Consider the following 23,116-nt stretch of genomic DNA (forward strand, 5'->3'; position numbering starts at 1 on the left):
CCCCTTTTGTACGTCAAATTGTAAATTTTAATGTTTGTGTTAGAATCGTCTTTTGTATCACTCTCCAACAAGAACAATAAAACAACTCACAGCAAACTTCAATACAAGAACACTCTCCAGATTAACAACGCGAACAGAAATGTAAAACGTAACTCATATATGATACAATTGAAGTGTCCAAAACAATTTAAATAATTTTAAATACTTTATTTTTAAACTGCTACAAATGCTTTACACAACATTTCAACACAAAGTCCCCATAACAGAAATGTAACAAAACGGGAATGGTCGTGAGAGGGGTGAAGTGGCACAAAGTCACCGAACAAGCATCAAACTACACATTTTCAGAGGTAGATTACTTTTAAAGTTGAGAACAAAAATCAACATGAATAAAACCAAGCCATTTTCCACCAACTCAGTCATTAAGAAGGGAGGCATAGAATGCACGGAGAAACGACACTTACATCCTCTGGAAGAGGCCAATCTGTGGGTTTTTTGCTCTTAGAGACCGAAGTGTAAAACCTGGCATGTATGAATTCATTTATACTTACGTGTAGATATGCATCCTGGGCGCGGACATATTGCTACGCAGTGTCCGATAATATAATGGTTATGAATTAGTGCCAGATAATCAACCGAGAGGACAAGGTCCGTTTGGATATATAAACATGATGCTGGATAAAGCATTTTTTAAAAAGTCCATATCCAATCCTGATCTGGTTTCCTCTCCATTATGCTGGCAATCTGCTTGTGATATATATTTAAACAAACAAACAAAAAAAAAAGGCTTGAAAGACGCTAAGTGCCTCTCCGTACAGAACTCATTTAAAAGAAAGGCATAAAGAGCTGGTGTGTGACCAAAACGTTTTAGAATGAGTGCATCAGAATTCGTCATCCCTGAAATCTACAAAAACTTCTCCTAAAACTGAACTTGCTTTGCAAGGTAAGAAGTTCAAATCGTTCCTTTCTCTGCTGCGTGCCAAGCGCCAGGGCCGCACTTAGATCCGAGCCCCCAGTGCCATGGCGACGTGCCCTCCTCCTTGTAGCCCCATCACCCAGGAGCCAGGCACACGCCAGGAGCCGGGCTCCAGCGAAGCAGGAGACCCTGACCCTAAGCCGGGCAACAAGAAGCCTGACGACAATCAGTTGTGTGTTAGGATTTGCGAGACAGCTTCAACTGGCCTCGCAAGCTTGGCAGATTTCGTATCCTTTGCTGTAGTGCTTATCCTAAGTTGAGCATGCAATGTCTTTATTTAGTCAATTAAAGTTTGTTTTGTCTGGGGGCTTTTCTACAGGAAGTTCCTAGAAAACAAGAAAACTGAAGATAAATGCCAACGCAACGTAACCCAGTATGAACTGACCACGTTCAGGAAAAGACAAGCAGACCATTCAACAGATGTTACCATGACAGCAAAAGAACACCTCTGAAGGTATACAGGAACCTGGGCATCCTACGCAAAAAAGGCTGGAAGGGACCACAAGCAGGTCTCTTTGGACTGGTGTATGGCAGAGGTGGGCATGTAAAAAAAATTAGCATCACTGTAGTTTTTAAATCAATTCATGGCAAATGGGAAAACTTGGTCTGTTATTTCAGTTTGCCTTTTCACCTTTTAGTGTTCAATGGGAACATAGTACTTTTTAGAAGCTGCTCTAAAAGGAGCATTAAAAAAATGTAAAAACACCTTGAAATTTACAAAGACTGAAGAGGGGTAGATAGGAGGAGAGAATGCATCTCTCTCCTCGTCTTTCTGTCTTACGCCAGGTGGAAATGAGCCCTCAGCGACAGATGCAACTTCGGTCCCATAGGACGCAGAGGGGTTCCGGCTGCTAACTGAGGAAGGGGAGCCCAACACAGGGTTCACTGGGCTGAAAGGTGTGACAGGACAACGTAAAGACGGGTGGCATGCCTGGTGCCCTCTGCTGCTCTGTCCTAAGAGGAGGATTCGGAACACAGGTCTTTCTGACACCCTGATTGGCACAATGTCTTGTGCTCCAGGAAATGACCGACTGGCAAGTTCTGCTGAACCCTCAGCACTGAATGGGAAACTCTCACTTCACTCACATGGCTTCAAAAACCTGTGGAATCCTCAACTGACATTCAAATGTAAAATGTCTGAGTGCTGGAGACTAGCTCTTCATCAGTCTGTTTGAACGAAACACCCAGGAAAACATGTGCTGCCAGTTCTGTGAGGTCCTTGAATACGCGAGGGGCTAACGCTGAAAACAAAGTCCAAGCAAACATTTCTAAATATGCGCCATGAAACCATCCCTGAATAAAATTTACAAGCAGGAACATATTGAGAAAGGACAGAGACTACAGATTAAAACAGCTCCTTTCCAGTGTGACACGTCCAACCTGCGAGGATGATGAGGCTGGCTTTCCAAGAGCCCTGGGCTGGCCAGTGAGGACCCACCACCTTCCCCAGGCCAGAGCTCAGGAATCCCGGTTTCATACCTAATGCACCTTGCATAAGGCGCTAAGAAGAATAAACTCTCTGAGGAAATGCCCACTCTTGTGTCCAGATGAGTTAAGTATGATGTCCGACTGAACATTTGCTTTTTACGTCCCCAAGATACTTCACAAGTTTATGGTCACTTGTAAGCAGCTCCCTGCGTGAGACACACATCCTTCAGACGTGCCCACGATACAGTCCCAGCGACTCCTGCAAACAGGGAGGCCTGCTGCTACCATCTGCCTGTCAGAAACAACAGCCATGTTTGCTTAACAGACTCTTCCGTGTTTCCTTTTAGGCTCAATCCAGTCCAGCAACGTAACCCCCTGTTAACTATCAAATAAAGCAAAATAATGAAAATTAACCGGAGCAAAGGAGAGAGACACAATTTTATTAGGCACTTTGGTCCTTTGCACTGTTAAGGGTTCCTCAAAAAAGCACTGGAGGAGGAAGAGCTAAGGGAATGAACCTCCTAACTGTATGGTTACTCAGAGAGTTTCTCTTTATAGTACTTTGATTTTTCATAACCTCACTCTTGAATTGTAGAAACAGGAACCAGTACAAAAATGAGTGATTCTTTTAGGTAATATTGCAGACAAACAGGGATGCACATAGTACATTCTAAAGCATCAACCACCTGGGAGATGTTTTTTCGGTACAGTCAGTGAACATGATGGCATTTTCTGGTTCTCTAACCTTAAAAAACAAAACAAAACAAAACAAAACTCGGCTTAAGAACACCCTGTTGTTGTGGAACTTCCAGAACACAGAATGAGCACAAACAGGTACGCCGTTAAACTGCTACAGGCAGGCAGCTTGAACAGCCGATAAACAGGTGCGTATTTTCACCAGGGCGAAGCTCCGAGACGCTACACACAGGCCTGTGCCGTGGCCAGAGACCAGATGCTGAACTGGAACTATCACAACTGATCATTCAGTTCACTTACGAAAATCGCTTTTTGAAACGGAACCCTTCACTCCTACAGTAAACCATTCCAATCAGCCTCTGGCTAATGACCCTTCTCCACCTCTTTCTTCAGCCACCACGTAAGGCACACCAGCCCCAAGAACTCCACCTCATCACCTGCGCGCTGGTAACAGCACCTCCGAGTCTCCGAAACGGCAGACACGCCCCAGAATTCACTCTAATGGTTTGCCTGAAACACCGAAGAGCTTCAGACACTGAAAGTGATCGCCAAGGAAGCCTAGAGCCCAGCAGCTCACCCTGAAAGGACAAGCTTTTAGAGTGTCTTACAGAAATTCTGAGGTGGAGCACTTCACACGGGATTCACCTGTAGGCATTATGCAGGAAACTCCGATCAACTCGGGTTACCTGAGTAACTTGGAAAGTCTGAGAAGCCAATATAACAAGTGGAACTACTGCCCTGTGTTTTTATGTGTCGCTGAGGACAGTCTTAATACGGGGAGGACACGGAATAAAATTGTGAAACCACCTCCCACCTGAGACGAACTCTTACACCATCGCTGGGGGAACGAAGGCGCTGACCCATGGGGCTGACCTGCCCTGGGCTGCCACACCGGCCCGAGGGAACTGCCCGGCTCCGCACGGCTCTCAGCGCCCCCTCCTCTCCTTTCTTCAGAATCTGGCCTGTTTCATTATCCTGTACCTGGTGGCGGGGCACGGGTCGGGGGACGTAAGGCATCTTAAAAAGATATATGGTGTCGTGTTTTGTTCCATAACCGATCTGAAGCAAGTTTTTCAAATTAAAACACAATAAAAAGAAGACACGATAATAAAAGCATCCTCAGTGACTGTAACTAGGCTCCAGTCACAGAAATAGTCAACAAGATTGCAGTGTGGTTTCAACGAACTCAATGATCTACCTTAACTCTAAGCAATGATCTATGATCCGGAATAATAACAAGAGACACTGAGATGTTACCCGAGATACGAAGGAAGTGTGAGAGAATTTCATGTTTTCGTTAATAGGGTACTTGTGATTCTGAACGCTTTTCATGGTTTCAATTCACAACTGGCCCTGTTAGAGACATGGTACCACGTGCTGAGTCCTAGGTCTGAAACAAAAGCTGGGAATTCGTGGCTGAGGCAGCCCAGCAGTGACCCTTCTTCGTGCCTCCAACGTAATTAACCAACAGCTACTTCCTTTAAATGCTTATGTCAAAATTCTACAGGAAAAAGGAAAAAATAGCCATCGGGCAAGAATACTGTTGTCTTCTGACCGTCTTCCCCCCCGCGCTCGGCAGCTCGGCTCTCCTGTGGCCCTGGAAGCCTCGGCTTACCTGAAGTCCTTCAGCTCCTGCTTGCCGCCACCACCATCCTCCCTCCTGCTGTCGCCCGGCTCGGCAGCAGCTGCCAGCTGGAGGCTTCGGGTGACTGGCCCCCCACTCCGTTCTCTAGATTTTACATTGAACCGGTCTGTTCTTTTCTTACTGGCCAGAGCGGATTTGCTCTGTAAGACGGCTTTGCTTTTCTGTACCCTCACGTGCAGGCTCCGGGACGTCTTGCTCGCGAGCTGAGCAGGATGATTCTTGGCCACAGCTTTGGGTTTTTTCCCCTCGCCGTGGGTTATTTTGGCCATTCTTATGGGGCTTGAGTTCCTTAAGGAGGAGCTTGGCTTTTTGGACTTCACCGAAGCCGTGAACTTGACATTCTGCTTGGACCTGAAGGCCGACGAGGGCAGCGGGACTTGTGCCGGGCCTGAGCTGCGCGCCCTGGTCTTGCCCAGGGGTGCCTGGACACTTTGCATCTTGATCTCAGCGTCCGCAGTCCGCCTGCGGTGGCCGCTATTGTTTTTGTCATTACTTGCAGGTGACGGGTGTCCACCTTTCTTGGATGAATGGGCAGCTTTTTTTTTGGAAGGAGAAAGCGGTTTTTTGGGGCAGCTGAAAGCGGCGTGCTTATTCAGGCTCCCGATGTACGTGAACTCTCTGTGACAGTACGGGCAGATGTGCGAGGAGCACTCGGAGGCGGTTTTTAGGTCGGCCTTCTGCTTTGCAGATTTGTTTTTTTGCAGGATTGCTTTCTGGACAAGCTGGTTTTTCTTCTTCAATGCATTTAGCTTGAGCTTGTTCGAGGACATCTTGCTGAGCTCGACACTGAAGTTCAGCCTCTTGGGCTGTCCCATCCGTCTGAAGGCGTTTTTCCCCGAGTTATCGAAAACCACCACGCCGTTCTTGGGCTGCACAGTCTGTTTCAAGGGGACTGGGTTTTTCTTAGGCGTGTACCTCTTCTTGTCACTAGCAGAGGCACATGCCAGGATGTGTTTGTGTAACTCTGGCATGTTGTCTACGCCCTTCCCACACTTTGTGCAGCGAATGGCAGTGGTGAAAGTCTGCGGGATATTGTGCGTAGTGAAATTTGTGGCCGTCACGCCGATCCCCATGGGGTTTCGGTGATGGTACTGAAATGGAGGTGGCTTAAAGCTTGGGTAATGTTGATTGAGACCCAGTCGAACATCTGGGTCTTTTGTCTTTATTCCAGAAGCCATTATTTTTATGGTCGTGTAGAGCTCTTCAGAGGAATCATTTAATTCTTCTTCTTCCTTCGAGGTTTCTAGGGGGTCTTCCGGCAAACTCTGCATATGTTCTACGTGGGCCTTGCTGGGATCTGTGAAGTTCTGGGGCCTGAGCGTGCCGCTCTCAAACTCATGGTGTGTGCACACCTTATCTGGGTGGAGATCTCGCTGGTGCTGCTGCAAATTGCACAAAAAAGCAAACTCTTTTTTACAAACCGAACACACAAAGATATTCCCAACTCCATGAAGCAAAAAGCGATGTTCTGACAGATCAGTTTTAGCCTTAAAGAGCTGCACACAAAATTCACATTTGAAGGGCCATTCTTCAGCATGGATAGATAAATGTTTGGTTAGATCTTTAATGGAAAGAAAAGGTGATTCACAGACATTGCAGACAAAGTTTTTGTTGAACGTTTCCTGAACAATCTCCTGCTCAACTGCTGACTGGGGCTCTTCCCTGGGCTTCAGCTCTTCATTCTCTAGTTCCTCCTGCTTGAAAGTTATCATGGGGAGAGAAGCTTCCAGATTATCCCCAGAGGAAACAACGGATGACACTGCCGAGAGCGGCGGCGGCGAGGGGGAAGAGGAGGAGGAAGAAGAGGAGAACGAAGATGAGGAAGAAGACGAGGAAGAAGATGAGGAAAGGGTCGGGGGTCCGGGCGAAGCAGCAGACGTGAGAGGTTCCACCGAAGGGATGGGAGATGGCGAGGGGGACACCGTAGGGGACAGAATGGGAAGCGGCGACTGCACGGTAGCATTCGAGAGCGGAGAGGGACACGGACGGGGAGACGCCCCAGAAGAGGAGGCCGGAAGAGGGACAGTAGGAAGGAGTGGAGGGGGTGGCGTGGCAACAGTCAACACAGGAGGACAGGCCGGGGGGGAAGAGGGATGCGTTGGGATCAAGAGAGGAGGCAGCTGCCCGGCAGAAAGGGAAGATGTCTGCAGGGCAGGCGAGGAAGGAGAGACATCAGGTGGGGACTCGACCACAGGGGCCGATAAACCAGCGTCAGGGCCGAGGCCAGAGTCTGGCTGGGGATCCAGGGATTGACAAGGACTCGGGCTCCGGGTCACGTCTGCAGCATTCTCTGCGGGTAAATCGACGCCGTTGTACTCGTTGAGAAGAACCTTCTGCAGCATGCGGGTGGTTGGCCTCTTTTTCTTTATGACACTGCAGGCTGGCTGCACCAGATGGTTTTCTTTCGACTCCTTGCCTTCAGAGTCACTACAAGGCTTCTTATGCACACTGAGGTCTAATACAGATTCCCAATGGACCGGGGTCTTGCCTGCGCCCTCGGCCTTCTGTTTGACACCGCTGGATAAGTCCAGCGGCTGCTGGTTGCACACGTTGCTGAAAGTAGGGCCGGCTGCCCACTCCTTAGACACTTTGTATTCATCAAAGCCCGGCGGGCTCACCGTTTCTCTCTCCTCTCTCCCAGACAAACTCCACGCTGGTGAGTTGCTATGACTTTCTAATTTGGGTTTTTTGGATCCCAGAACGGCATCGGTCCACACCGCTTTGCCATCACTTTGCTTTCCAAAGTCTCGGAGGGCAGGACTGTGTTGTGGGGAACTGGGGGGAGAGCTAGTCCGCCGCTTAAACCTACTCGAGGTCACGGGCAGCATCGACGCGGGAGCAGACACGCAAACGGGACCTAACTTCGGTATTTCCGTTGCCGAAATGCCCGCAGGAGGCGTTAGTTTGTCCTGGGTTTGAAGCAGTTGTTTGAGCTTCGACGACAGGTACACACTCTTCTCTTTGTGGAAAGACACCGCCTCCGAAGTCGATATGCTGAGAGGCAGCAAGGAACACGCGGGCACCGAGGGCTCAGACTCCGTCTCGGCTTTGATTTTAGGGAGCGCGGGAGGACTCGCCGTTCTCCGTTTCTTGGACTCACTGTTTGTGCTGCTGGAAGGCTCTTTAGGAAGGTCGTCGGCTACGGGGGCCTGTGCGGCCTTTACATTCTGAGTGATTTCCACCGTGACCGGAGTAAGCAGGCAATTGATACCGTACAAGTCGGCCGAAGCGGACTCCATCTCAATCACGTCACAGTTACTCGTGCTGCTGCTGGTCTGAATTTTGCCATCGATGTAGAAATTTAAGTTTTCAGAGATGTTGCTGGAGATGTCCATGATGTACACGTCGTCGGCCTCCCCGTCCTCCTCGGGCTCCGTGCTGGGCACGTAGACACTCTGGGCGGGCGGGGCCTGCTCCGCGGGAGGGTGCGGCTCCTCCAGGAGGCCCCCTTTCCGCCGCACGCCCTTGGGAATCAGATGGCGTTCGTGGACTCTGCGCTGATGCCGCCTCATGTTGGTATGCGTCCCGAAGACCTTCTTACAGTATTTGCACGGATGAAGCTCCTTCACTTCCCCATTCTCTTCTGCAACGGAAGAACCGACGTTTTCTGGCGGAGCCTTCTCCGGACGCAAGAGCAGAGAGTCTTGCCCGAGACCGGGAGGAGTCGAGTCGTCCTTTGGAGCAACGCTGTCTCCGGACGATCTGCCATCAGCCGGGTCTTCCGACGGCCGGGGCGTGAGGCCGGGCTTGCGCTTCAGCCCCGCCTCGTGGCGCCGCTCGTGCCTCCGCCTGTTGATCTGGGTGCCGAACGCCTTCCCGCAGTACTTGCACTTGAAGGCGTGGTTGACGGTGGATACGTGGATGTGCATGTGGCGTTCAAGCCCCTGCTTGGTCGTAAACTTCCTTTCACAATGCTGACACGGAAACATAAACGTTTCAAACACGTCACCATTGGCCTCTTCCTTAGTTTTGGGAGTTCTGCTAACAGGCGTCAGCCCTGGAGAGCCTTCGAGAGCGTCTCTCGAAACGTTTTTTGGTTCCTCTAACAAATCTTCAGGCTTCTCGTCACACCGAATTTCTGGCTCTTTCACAGAACTTTCATTTGGCGTGTCAGCTTCTTCCTCCCCCTCTTCTTCCAGCTCATCGTCTTCATCTTCTTCCTCCTCCTCCTCTTCCTCCAAATCGTTCACCTCACAGTTCGCTGCTTCCGGCTTCTCCTCGGGTTCCGCGTGGGGCGCGCAGGCAGCGGGGGACACTACCGGTTCTGGAAGCACATCCTGACTAACCGCTTCCTGAAGAACGGCGGTCTGCTCAGCTGTTGAGGCCGAAGGCTTCTCGTCCTCTTTGGGACCTAGAAGGCACAGGGAAGCAGAAGCATGGGCGTAAGGGCGAAAACCAGGCACGTTATGCTCAACTCTTACTGTGCAAGTGATCTCTCTCATCACCTACAATGCGAGAGAGTGTGACCAACCAGACAGAGCGCTCTTTTCCCGCTGAGAAAGCCGTGCTGGACAGGAATCCACTTCGCTCATTCACTCAACAAACATTTTTGGAGCATCTGGCACACACCAGGCAACACGCCGTGCAGCGAGGACACGTATGTGAACCAAGAGCGCTCACGTGGGGCTTCGATTCTTTTCTCTGTTCAGCCGCACCCACACAAATACAATTTTGTTAACAAATCGGAGAGCTTAAAATTGTGCCGGATACTGACACAATACTGAAGTCACCGTTACGGTGTGTGTGATACTGACTTTCAGGAGTCTAGTTGTGAAGTCTAATTTCTCACGATTCCAAACTGAAAGCAGGAAACCGTTCATCATATTACCAGGTTAGGTTCTCAGTAGCCTGTCTGGCATAGAATGGATTCTCTCCCTCCCTCCTGACCAAAAACTGTGTATCCAGAAGCTAGGACATTTTCCAGAACCCGGTGACCAGAGTTTTTTTCAAGTAAAAGAAACTTCAGAGATCACTTCTTCCAAGCCTAATCAAATTTTAAGAATTCAGGAGCATGGGGCGCCTGGGTGGCGCAGTCGGTTAAGCGTCCGACTTCAGCCAGGTCACGATCTCGCGGTCCGTGAGTTCGAGCCCCGCGTCAGGCTCTGGGCTGATGGCTCGGAGCCTGGAGCCTGTTTCCGATTCTGTGTCTCCCTCTCTCTCTGCCCCTCCCCCGTTCATGCTCTGTCTCTCTCTGTCCCAAAAATAAAAAAAAATAAAAAAATAAAAAAAAAAAAAAAAGAATTCAGGAGCTGTGGAAAAAAGGGAACCCTCATGCACTATTGGTACGAATGCAAACTGGTGTGGCCACCGTGGGATACGGTGTGGAGATTCCTCAGAAAATTAAAAATAGAACCACCCCACAATCCACAATAATTCCACCACTGGATATTTACCCCCCACCCCGAAAAAAGAAAAAAGAAAAAACGCTAATTCAAAGGGATGCATGCACCCCTGTGTTTATTTCAGCATTATTTTCAACAGCCACATAATGGAAGCAGCCCAAGGGTCCATCCAGAGAGGAATGGATAAAGAAGATGTGGTACACACACACGGACATTATTCAGCCATAAAAAAGAATGAAACCTCGCCACGTGCAACAACATGAATGGAGCTAAAAAGCATCAGGCTAAGCAAAGTCAGTCAGCAGAAAGACAAAGACAAATACCCTATGACCTCACTCACATGTAGAATTTAAGAGACAAAACAGGGGCGCCTGAGTGAATCAGACAGTTAGGCATCCAACTCTGGCTCAGGTCATGATCTCACAGCCCAGTCCGTGAGTTCAAGCCACACGTCTGGCTCTGTGTTGAAAGCTCAGAGCCTGGAGCCTGCTTCAGATTCCGTGTCTCCCTCCCTCTGTCTCTCTCTGCCCCTCCCCTGCTCGCACTCTGTCTCTCTCTCAAAAATAAACGAACGTGGAAAAAAAAAAAAAAAAAAAAAGAAAAAGAAAAAGAGAGAAATGAGCAAAGGAAAAAAAAAGAAAAAGACAAACCAAGAAACAGACTCTTAACTACAGAGGACAAACTGGTGGTTAGCAGAGGGGTGCTGGGTGGGGGGATGGGTGAAACAGGTGAAGGGGATTGAAGAGCACACTTATGATGAGAGAGTAACATACAGAATGGTTGAATCACTATATGGGACACCTGAAACCAATACAAAACTGCATGGAAACTTTACTGGAATTAAAATAGAAACTTAATAAAAAGACGAAAGAACTCAGGAGCACCTCGAGAAGGAAACAGAGACCTGAAGTCACTTCTGAGCCTCTATGCCCAGGAGACACCCATGTGAGCCCAACCTGAGGTGGACGGCAGACTGGTGGTCAGGGAAGGACTCACTAGTAAGGAAACAGTGGAACAGAGGCCTGAAGAAAACGAGTCATGCACACATCTGGGGGAGGGAAGCTCTCCAGACAGAGGAAATAGCAGATGCGTAAGCTCTGAGTCAAGAATGTGCTAGATGTGTTAAAAAAAAAAAGAAAGAAAGAAAGAAAGAAAAAAAAAAAAGCAACAAGTCAGAAAGGTGGGGTGGGGAGTAGAAGATAGAAAACTCTTGGACAATAGAAACAGACAGAAAACAATGGACAAGGGTGAGGGCAGGGAGAGGTGGTGGGAGGTGGTCAGACTCGAGATATATTTTGAAGACAAAAATGACAGGATTGCAGACTGGCTGTGGCACATGGGAGAGGGAGGGAGGAGGCGAGGAAGATTCCACAACAACTGTGATAATCCTCTTTACTGGAAGACTGAGGGAAAAGTAGCTCTGATCTTGCGCGCTCGTTCTCTCTCTCTCTCTCTCTCTCTCTCTCTCTCTCTGTGTGTGTGTGCGCGTGTGTCCACTGAAGGGAAATCAAGAGCTACGTTGGATGCGTTGAAGTTTGTGGTACCCAACATACACCTGAGTGAAGATACTAAGTGGTTGGTTTTACAGGACTCAAGTTCAATGAAGAGGCCGAGCCCAGAACTGTACTTGGAACACGGAACTGCACGAGGCCATCTGGAGAGCGAATGCAGACAGAAGAGAGGCGGGAAGATAGTCCGCCAGGTGACTCTGGTACTTAGAAGTCAGAAGATTGGATAGTGAGGTATCTGGAGAGCCAAGAAGAGTAAAGAAAGTTTCCAGGAGGGAGCAATCAGCTGTGTCCATAAGTGAGAGCTGGGTCGGCTAAAAAGAGGACAGAGAATTCAACATCCGATATACCAAGGTAACTGGTGTGCTGACAACAGTTTTGGGGAACTGTGGGGACAAACGGCTAACGGAGTTCCTAAGATAATGGATGGAGTGGGAAGACAGGGAGACTATAAACAACTCTTTCAAGTGTAGCTATAAAGGAAAGCTGAGAAGTGGGGCAATGGCTGGAAGGAATCACAGGGATAGCAAGGGACTCTCAGATGGGCACTGTTATAAGCCCATTTAATGCTGATGGGGGTGGTCCCGGTGCTGCTTTCTCTACAGTACCCCCCGAGCCCTTGCTAAATTAGGCCCCTTTTAAGATAAAAGTTCTACAAGAGTTAAGAAAAGGCTCTGTAAAGGAGGCAGAGCTACTCTGAATTCTGGCTGTTCATTCACTGGGCAAAATTTACTGTATGCCAACAGCAGGTAAGACTGTCAAGGCCCTTATTCTTACAGGGCTTCACTTTAACAGGCACCACGTACAAGCAAGCAGGCAACGATGCTGTCATCAACGAACGCTCACGCTTTGTGGAGGTACAGGTTGCTTCAGAAGCATAACAGGAGAAGCATCTAAGAATGGCTTGGTTAATCAGGGAAGGCTACTGAGAGAAAGTACAGACTGCCTGAAGGTCAAGGACAGAAGAGGAGAAGCAAGCAGGAGGAAATCAAAACTTGTAGCACACCGTAAATTAGTCTGGACTTACCTGGGGCAGTGGGGGAGGGGGATCCACCTAAGGTATTTTGTTTTAAGTTTATTTATTCATTTTGAGAGAGACAGAGACAGAGACAGCACCAGCAGGGAAGGGGCAGAGAGAGGGAGAGAGAAAATCCCAAGCAGACTCCACACTGTCAGTGCACAGCCCGATGCGAGGCTCAAACTCACTAACCGTGAGATCATGACCTGAGCCAAAACAAGAGTCACATGCTTAACCGACTGAGCCACCCAGGCGCCCCCATTAAAGGTATGTTAAAGCAGGAGAGGGCCATTTGGAGATGTGGCTACAGTGTGGATAACGAGATTGGAGGCAGGAGACTGATCCTAAGGCAGGGACATTCGAAGGGAGACGACGGGGCCTACAACAGGGATGGGAATGCAAGGAAACAGCGGACACAGGAGAGTGGCCAGGCTGTGGACAAGAGGCCTGTCAAAAGACCTGGTGACCACCAGGATGTGGGGGAGGGGAGCTAAAAAGGCCAAGCGTTTCCAGCTCTGTGAACACAAGGTGTTCGCACAAGCTCACCTGCTCAGTCCTAGTCCCCCCACCCCGGCGTTGCCCTAGGAACGTCAGTCTTACCCTCACCCATCCGTCCACCACTACATTTACTGCCTGTCTCCCCGCAGACCAGCCTTCTCTCCCCCAAGACAAACTCCCATCAATCCCCCAAGTTCTCCACATACTGGGACACACCAGTCATTTTATGTTGGTAGGAACTAACACCCTTTCTAAATACGTTTTCAACAGCACACTGCTAAAAATGTCAAATATAACAACAGAAAATGAAAATAACATCTCTAAGGCTTAGAAATTTTAGGGTTCATTTTAAGTCAAAATCTGTGGCTTCTTTTACGGGGGGGGGGGGGGGGGGGTAGGATTCTTTCCCTGTGACTGGTAAACAATTCCAGACTTACAACTATCCAAAGTAATAAGCAGCAAAACATGCAGAGCCCCTATTTATTAACTAGTAAGGCCCACACCAACGTGTGTCCACGCACTCGATGAGGTCTGCTGAGTTTTAAAAATAAAGGAAGGTTTGGGAAACACAAGGAAGAGTCTGGACTGTTTGCTCAGTACACAGACCACTTGCTGGGGACAATGCAGAACATTCAGGAGAGGCTTTACCCTATTAAGGAACCAATTGCACTCTGACCAGCTATTCCACAAACAGGTAAATATTAAGTACTTTTCTTCATAGGACCTAGTGTTATCTGAGGAATAAAGACCTGTCTTCAAGTACTGAAGGAGAGAGAGGGCAGTTGGGTTTTCTTTTTTAATTCTGCCACTAAAGGCAGTGACGTTCTTTAGTGTTCAAACAAAAGGCTTACTTAGCAAATCTGCTATCAGCATGGAGAACCTAGTCAACCTGTCTGTTCTTGCTTCATAAAATGCCACAGGAAATTATAATCTTTTATGAATGTCATCACCTCCAACAGTGCTAATAAAGTGGTTTAAAAGGCATCCAAAATATTTTGTTGCGTTTTTTTTCTCTACAAATTTTTTTTAAGTTTATTTATTTGAGAGAAAAACAGATTGTGCAAGCAGGGGAGGGGGAGAGAGAGTGAGTGAGTGAGAGAGAGACAGAGAGACAGAGACCGAGAATCCCAAGCAGGTTCCACACCACCAGCACAGAGCCCGATGCAGGGGCTCGATCCCGTGAACCGTGAGATCGTGACCTGAGCCAAAACCAAGAGTCAGACGCTTAACTAACTGAGCGTCTACCCGGGCGGGTACCTATGAATGTTCTTGAAAGAGTCACAAGGCTCTATTGAAATTTGCCTGTTTGGGTCACTATGAGCAATTCTTAGCAAGCATGTATCTGCCACGTACCAGATCAGAAGACACACCTCCCTCATTTCTATCATCAACAGTCTCAATATGGTTGCTCAACTGCCAAGAGCACAGAGCCACCAGCCTTTCTGATTGACTTTCAATCCACGCCTCTCTCTGAATTCTTCCAACATGGAGGGCCTAGAATGTTAATCCTCAGAAGGGATGATAAAAAAGAAAATTTTGTGTGGAGAAACACAAAGAATAAACTAGGAAGTTAATTTCTAACAAAAAACAAGAACGCTTTTTTTCACTCTGCACACTTTTCATGCTGATGTATAAAATCAAAGGTGTTTGGTATTTCAAGTAAACTCTTAACTGAAGTGCAAAACAAACGATTTAAGTGTGTAAATCAGAAGCATTTAGCTAAATAAAATGTTTACAAAGTCAATACTGATGCCCACAGTCCACAGCTCAGGGGTGGACTAGCACCACCGTCCCAGAAGCCTTCTGGCATCGCTACCAGTCTGATTCTATCACCAGAGATTTGTTTCGATGGTTTTGAACTTCATAAATTATTTACAAATGTGATCGTATAGTACATTTCCTTTTATTTTAACCAGGGAATAATTTTATTTTTAACAAAGAAGGTCTTTAAAAATACTTTTAAGGGAAGGTGGGATGTAGAGGCTCAGTTCACCGTTATTAAATTCAGGCAGCCTTGGGGCACCTGGGCAGTTCAGTAGGTTAAGCATCGGACTCCCGATTTCAGGTCATAACCTCAGGGTCCAGGGAGCAAGCCCCGCATCAGGCTCTGCACTGACAGCACCGAGCCTGCTTGGGATTCTCTCTCCCTCTCTATCTCTGCCCCTCCCTGGCTCACGCCCCACTCCTCCCCCTCAATAAATACGGCTAAAAAATAAAAATAAAAAATTAATTAATACAGGCAGGCTTTTCGCGGTTAACCCTTTACAGTTCTTGGGGGATTCTCAGAAGGGCATTCCAAGGAGATTTACAGTAACTGGTGATACATACCCGAACAAGTCCAACTTCGAAGCTTACCTTCCGCAGAATCTCTCATATTTGCAGAAGCAGAATCTGGCTCGCTTGTCTTCAGGGGTGTGTCTTCAGCTTTGTTTGCTTTGTTTTTACTTTCCTGGGATTTTTTCTTCCCTAAAACACAATATTTATTTGTTTACTTACTCACTATTACCCTGAATTCTTGAAAAAGACAATTACTAATCCAATGACAGCAAACTGTATACTTCTGGACAATTATCACATCGGATTTCTAAAGAAATGAACAGATGATGAATATGAATACGTGTAAATCATGTCAGAGAAGAAAAAGAAACCCAAAACCCTGTATTTTTGAGACTCCTCAAACTAATAAATCATCTATTCGAGAAAACGTAACAATATCGATGTCAGAGGAAAACTGGATACTAACACTGAGCTTCAGGACCACACAAATAACAGGGACTGGCGAAAGTCTGATTAGGTGCAAGAAGCACTTTAGGGAAGACAATATGGTGTAACTTGGGTCCCTTTTAGTTGAGATAAGCTTGTCCATAACTGTCCAAGTGAAGCAAGAGAAGCAGACTCTGTTGGACTACAAAGGATCCGTGTGTGCAACAGCTCAGATATCACATGCAGAGGAATTATGAAGAATTCACTGTCAGGACAGCAGGAATTCTGCGGGTCCCCAGGGACCCGACTCCAAGTTCAGTACGAATCAGGATTTCATTAACAACTGCAAAAATGGAATTCAGGAAACACCCACTGCATTCCAACCGACAGCACAGTTCAGAAGGGAAGATTAAAAAGCACCACAGTTCGGACAAGCTGGAACGAGCTCAGGTCACTAAGACAGTCCACAGGGACAAGCCCTTCTCTAGAAAAGTACGAATGCTGAAGGTTTGGAAGCTCCATCTCTTTGGGATTTGGCCAGAATTTGTGGCCCTTTGTTTCTATTTTTTCAGCTCTAAGGTTCTTTTTCCTGGTAGCTCTTGGGTTTGTAGTTTTCAGAGTCAGAACAGGCTCATCTTCGTCTTCCCCAAACCCCTCCTTCTCCTTCAGCAGCACTCTCCCGCTGGGCCTGGCAGACCTGTCCTTTCCTCTCGCAAAACAAGCCTCCCGCCACCTCCATCTCTGAATTACTAAAATGACAAACCAGAACGCACTCGCTCACTGCTCCTGGAAAACGGTGTTCTCCATAACAGAACATCACTACAGAGAAGCCCAGTTAACTAAAATATAGACAGCAGATAAAAATGAGGTGAGACGCATAAATAACACTGGACAGTTCAGAACGTAAAAATGGAAGCATCGATGATAGCAACAAGCACATAGGAATCCTCAAAAAGCACCACCAGATTCTGACAGATATTTAAGAGATGAAACAAAGAGGAAAAAAGTACAAAATACTTCATAATCAGCCATTTAATTTGTCAGTCTTAAAAAGCAAACTCTAAAGTACTATTTTAGGGGCGCATAGGTGGCTAAATGAGTCAAGGTTAAACGCCCGACTTCTGCTCAGGTCATGATCTCGCGGTTCCTGAGTTCCAGCCCTGCAGCGACTCTGTGCTGGAGCCGGCTTCAGATTCTATGTCTGTCTGTCTGTGTGTCTGTCTGTCTGTCTCTCTCTCTCTCTCTCTCTGCCCCTCCCCCATTCGCACTCTGTCTCTCTCTCTCTCTCTCTCAAAAACAGACATAAAAAAATGTTTAAATACCATTTTAAATCCCTAATTATTTAAGCCCATTAAAAAAAAACAAAACAAAAAACTGATGCATTCTGCAACTATGTTAAAGAGTTTGCCCAAATAAATTCCTGCTAACATGTCCATCCCTCATTTCCAAAGGCATCTAAAATGGACCTCGGGACACAAGCAAGCACTTTACTGGAACCACACTCTGGTGGCAACAGAAGCCAAGAGCCTGCAGGCGGAAAGATTATAAACCAATCCCCTGGAAAGGGCAAGGACATGAAAACACCTTTTCACACTAAAAGAGGTAACCTCCTCTTTCACTTCTTTCTCCTTTTGCCACCTTAACAGCACTGAGCTTAAATCTGTGATGACAAGGTTCTTGAGGAATCCAGCTGTGCTTTAGGAAGTTTGGATTCTATCTACTTTCAGCTAGTTTTCTTATCCTCACGATGACCTATGCCCTTCCCTGTGTGTGATACCCAGTGCAGATCAGATTACCGGTAGCAAACAATACAAATATAAATGATCACTGGCTGCTAACATAATTGCCCCAGTGCTGCAGTTCATGTCTGCTGAGAACCACGTAAAGGACTCCTGGTGCCCTAGGATGCTTAATTCTGAAGTTTTATTCAGTAAAGTTTTTCCCTGGACCAAAACCACAAAGTTGTTGTAAGACATCATCAGCACCACCTCATGTACCCCAAACCGCCCAAGAAATGACCCTTTCTTACTCTAACTTTCTACTTTGTATAGGTATGGGCTTTTGAAATAAGTAAAAATGGAGGTATAGTGTAAACTGTGCCTGTTATGCATATATATTTCTTAAAAAGTCACACCGTGAAATTTAATAGAAAAACATGTCAATCTGTTGTAATACAATCCCTTACAGAAGCAATTCAAAGTTTTTCTGCAACCTCTCAAATGCTATACAAAGTTGGTTAGCAGGTCATACAAAAAACTGGCCTATATGTAAACAGTATTAAATAAGTGAAGTTCCTAGATATAACTTACAATAAAACAGCACAACTTTAACAATATCATTCACTAATACATATTCACACTGAAATCACGTAACTGCCTGCTACGTAAAAGTACTCTTTTAAGTTTTATTCCCTGCCTAAAAGAAGAGGAAAACATCTAGCTGATACTGAACGTCAAGGTCTACTTCTGGACTCTCCAAACCTAATTAGTGAGAAGTGCCCCAGCCCCTCCCCCCACTTCCAGGCACCCTCTTTAAAAAACAAGACCAGGAAGCCCTTGATCCCCCGTGAAGAGAAACCATTTGAAGTAGGGACATCTGCATCCTATTCAGATGGCCACAGGCTGCCCGGGCGTCCCGGGAATGAGCCTCTCGGTCATGGGGCTGTGTGATGCACTGAAGGACGTTGAGCAGCATCCACTCACTAGACGCCAGCAGCACGTCCACTTTTAACTGTTGACAGGCAGATCTCCAGGCATGGCCAAATGTCTGGGGAGGTCTCCCCAGGTGAAGAACCGCTGGGCTGAACCAATACAGGCCACTAAAGACACAACGGGGGCTCTGCTGTCTATATAGTTAAGAATTTTAAAAGTATCTGAAGAATTGCAAAAAGCAAAGTACGGGACAATTGAACTTCTCTCCAAAGTGACTTCGGTGAATGCTGACACTTAGTTTTTCATGGACATGAGTCTATCATGAACCTAAGAGATGACTCATGACACTGATATTACCTGACACATGAAATGATTCTCACGATCTTAATCGGAACCATCTAACACCCAAGTGACTTCCCATTAGGATTGTAGACCGGAGATGGAAGAGGCTGTATCGAAACCACCTGTCCTACCTGCCATTTTGAGAGAAAGTGAAAGCCAGGGCCCACGGGGGACTAATCAGTCCACGAGAGAACAGAAAGTAGGACCCAGGTGTCCCAACTCACACTTAGGTATGCTTGGTGTCACTCACAAAGCCAAATACTGCAATGGGAACAGAGGAACAGGTGGTGGAACCTTCTACGTTTCCTTAGATAAGCAATTCCTCCCCCCCACCCCCCATACTTGGTTTCTGTTCTATTTGTAATCAAATTTAAAAACAAAAACAAGCCTATAACCAAAAACAACCTGTAATGACTCTTACAAAGGGGAGCGGGGGCTCGTTAGTGTCTGGGAGGCGGGACGTGCCTCTAGCACTGGTCCGGCAGAGCCCGCTGGGAGCCTGGTAAGCACACGTGTGCACTTACCATCGGGTTCCTGAAGGGTCCTACATAGAAGCTACTGCCAGCTGCGTGTTCCACTTGGTCTAAACAAGAAAGATACAGGAATGAAACACAAGGAAAGTGAAATGGAAACGACAACAAAGAACATAATGAAGGACAGGACAAACTTTATGTATATAAGGAAAAGAAATGCACACAAAGTTATGAAGAAAACTAAATGAAACAGAAAGAAATGAGCAGTCATCTACCGAATCAAAGTTCTCACGCACACACAAGATAAAAAATAAATGAATCTTTAACTGTGATCTCAGCTGCTGACAGGAGGGCTCACTCGGCATACTTACTCTTACGCCTCTGCCACACCCATGTCGCAAAACAGATGCTCTTACCGCTGACGGCACCATTCTGCCAGAGACCCCGAAGTCCCAATCATGCCGCTCATCTTACAGTTACCCAAGGACCAAAGCCGTGAAGTCATCTGCCCAAGGTCATGTAACTAAACAGCTCTAGAGCCAGAATTAAAACCTGAGGACGACGACGCTAAAAGTGTTCCTTCTACTACGAAAAGTGTTATTTCTTAAGACCTGTAATGGCACAATCAATACCATATTCTTTAGAAAGCACTTTTTCTATGCGTTGTCTCACTTGGTTTCAAGGGCAAATGAAAGAAAAAAGTGGTAGAGACATTCACTGCATTTACGGGAAGGGAACAGCAATCAAATTGGAATGCAGATTATTTTCCCCATTTCAATTGTATCTTATGCCAGAAACACTTATAAGTCAACAGCCCAGAAGCTCAATCTAAGCAAGTATGATTCACCGTAACAGAACTGGGTTTTCTAGTGAAATAGCTACTGTAGAGAGAATCCCAACAGTCATAATGACTACTCTTTAAAGATAATGTCTAGCATTATACCTCTGATGCCTGGATGCAAGTTGCAAAACCAGAATTGCCTAAGGCATCACATAAATAATTTAACCTAGGTCTGGACTGTGTTCTACTAGTCTAATAAAACTGGTCAAACACTAGGAAAATCTAGAGAATAATGTTTCACTTAAAAATGTGCAGGCATCAGAGAAAACACAAAATTCTAGAAGGCATGCTCAGGTTACATTAAAAATTCATCACAACAGTGAAGGCTCACGAATTTCGTGATTTAAGTGAATTAAATTTAGAGCCATATGTAACTCTACATGTGCTGCCTCCTCACTGGGAGCTACCCAACTCCTACGCATAAAATCAGAATTCAGTACTGGCGCACAGAAGCCGGTCTATCTGATCTTTGTTGAGGGAGCTCACCACCTTACTCAGATACACAGCTGATTCCGCACCAGGCGAGGCCCCGTCTCTGAGCTCTTACCATGAAAGGTCATGGAGAACATGAGCTGCCCCGAACTGGAGCCACCACGGACTCCCCGAAGGACTCCCCAAAGGACGGGCTGTGCCCGTCCTGCCTCTCTCTGGTGCCTCACCTCTCGCTCAGCCCTTCATCTCAGCAAATGAGCCTTCGTCCTCTCTCCTCCACTGAAGATCCACTCTCCACGGTTCCCCCTGATCTCATAATTACAAAACCCGAAATCTCTTTAGGCTTCATTTGCCTCAAGTTCCCCCTTTTGTGTCTGACAGTTTCGTGGGTCTTACATTCTTTAGATTCCTCTCCCAGCCTTATGACACCACCATTTACGATCTCCTTTTGTGACCACTTTTTTTGCAGAATCTTCCTCTTCTTCCTGCCCTCAGACAAGTGGGTCCCTTATAGGAAATCTGAAGATCGGGGGCTTTCGTACAAGGCTGGAGAAAGGCTTCAACAAAGTATTCAGCTGAGCCGAGGGTACAGATCTTAGAGAACAGAACAGACATGGAATAACGGAAATAATAGCTATGTTAAAAGGTAAGGAAGAAGAACCCTAAGATTTGACATAGAAGGAGCCTTTAAAGGTGATCTTAGTCTGCTCCCCAAACTCCACAAAAATGCTTCCCAAAGCTTTATCTCATTGTATGAATTGCCTAAAATCTCAGAGCAAGTTGGCAGCAAGACTGGGATTTTTATTCCCACCCAATTCACTAATCTGTCTCCTGTGTTCCAGAAGCCTTACTATGACTAATACTTTCTGGGTCCTAATTTTTTCACCCTAAGAAAGATAATGGTGCACCTGGGTGGCTCAGTTGAGCATCTAACTCTTGATTTCAGCTCAGGTCATGATCCCAGGGTCGTGGGATCGAGCTCCACATTGGGCTCCACACTAAGTGTGGAGCCTGCTTAAGACAGTCTGTCTGTCTGTCTCTCTCTCTCTCTCTGTCTCTCCCTCTTTCTCCCTCCCTCCCTCCCTCCCTCTGCCCCCTCCCCTGTTCATGCTCTCTCTAAAATAAAATAATAAAATAAAAAAGAAAGATAATAGTGCCATGTTCATTGCAAGCTACATTGAGAACTTTATCATAAAACTATGAAGTCAGTATACAACTTTTCAAATTTTTGAAAGGCAAGGGTGTGGCTTCCATGACAGCAGGCTGGCCTGGCACTGACAGCAACTCTCAGAACACCTGCTGTAGAGGTAAATCAGAGTTCACGGGCAAGGTAAAACACTTGCTTGGAAAAAAGCATAAAGTTCAGGGGCGCCCGACGGCCTCAGGCAGTAGGGCATGCGACTCTTGATCTCAGGGTCCTGAGTTCAGTCCCATGCTGGTCGTGGAGCCTACTTAAAACATTTTTTTTTTTTAATTTAAAAAAAGTTCATGTTAAATGACTTCTTTATAGGATCAAAAGAAACACACACACACACACACACACACACACACACACACTCTCACGAACTCTAACAGACCACGCAGTGAGGACGGGGCATCAAAGGTAACAGCCAAGTTGTGGGCTGAAAGAATGGCCGAAACGTGCCATGTGAGCTGGTAACGGGAGGCAGGGAGTCAGACCCCCAGCCCTTGTTTTCTATCTGGGGGTGGTTAACCTTCTACAGTTGGTGTGATGGGTACAGAGGACACAAGCCAGAAACACATATGACAGTCCGTCTTCCGCAAGGAATCAGCAGTCCATTTAGACCACTGTAACATATGCTTAAAAAAGAAAACAAGAAGATAATGAATGACTCAGTAACCTGGACGTCCACGGAAGTCACAATCTGGGCAACGGGGAAGCTGGGCAGCAGGACCAAAGTGAGAGCAGGGCCTCCAAGACCACAGCCAGAGAGGCACCCGCAAAGGTCGGCCAAGCTGCACACGGGTCGGGGTGTGTCCATCAGATGGTCAGGGTGGACGTTAGAGCTGCCCAAGGGGGTCTCAGGGGGAAACCGAGCTACTGGGAGCCTAGCCCTGCTGCCCCACGGTGTTTTGGGCAGAACGCTCTGAAGTGGCAAGATGCTGTGCAGCAACTGGTTTTTATGAAAGGAACATGCTCTCCATTTTCTATACATTTCTTTCATATTTAAAGTAACTTGAAATGTACCTGACACTAAAAAAAATTCTGTTAAGCAGCTCAGGCACAATTTCAACCTTTTCCTGGAGTTAAGCTCTCCAAGAGCTGTCTGTAATCCCAGAGGCAAATTACGAAAATAAAACCTCTCTGGTTTTAAATTGCTCATAGTATTAAAACAGGGCTCTAGGCTTTGCTTCCAACAGTAACAATGGAAAAGTTCTGGATTTTTCAGTGCTGCAGATCCCGGTGTAAATTCCTGGGATGCTTGTGTCGCGCCGGGGGGGGGGGGGGGGGGGGGGGGGGGACTCCCCCCCCCCGGGGGGGGGACGCCACCCCCCCACCCCAACGGCCCGGGGGGGGGCAGGCGCAGCACGGAACGCAACG

General features: G+C 47.0%; 1 protein-coding gene across 8 annotated transcripts in view; it reads right to left on the minus strand.

The window, feature by feature from the left end:
- Positions 1-23,116, minus strand: part of PRDM2 (PR/SET domain 2) — a 122,960-nt gene that overhangs the window by 29,654 nt on the left and 70,190 nt on the right. For 6 of the 8 annotated variants that reach the window (XM_049618048.1, XM_049618052.1, XM_049618046.1 and 3 more), the window contains 2 exons: positions 15,440-15,577; positions 4,716-9,096 (listed from right to left, as the gene is read on the minus strand). The exons of 1 other annotated variant lie outside the window; for it this stretch is intronic. In XM_049618048.1, coding sequence (XP_049474005.1) covers positions 4,716-9,096; positions 15,440-15,577 — 4,519 coding nt within the window. The remainder of the gene's footprint in view (positions 1-4,715; positions 9,097-15,439; positions 15,578-23,116) is intronic. One more of the 8 variants, XM_049618050.1, reaches the window with a different exon arrangement.

Source organism: Panthera uncia, assembly GCF_023721935.1.
Source record: "Panthera uncia isolate 11264 chromosome C1 unlocalized genomic scaffold, Puncia_PCG_1.0 HiC_scaffold_4, whole genome shotgun sequence".
NCBI classification, from domain to species: Eukaryota; Metazoa; Chordata; class Mammalia; order Carnivora; family Felidae; genus Panthera; species Panthera uncia.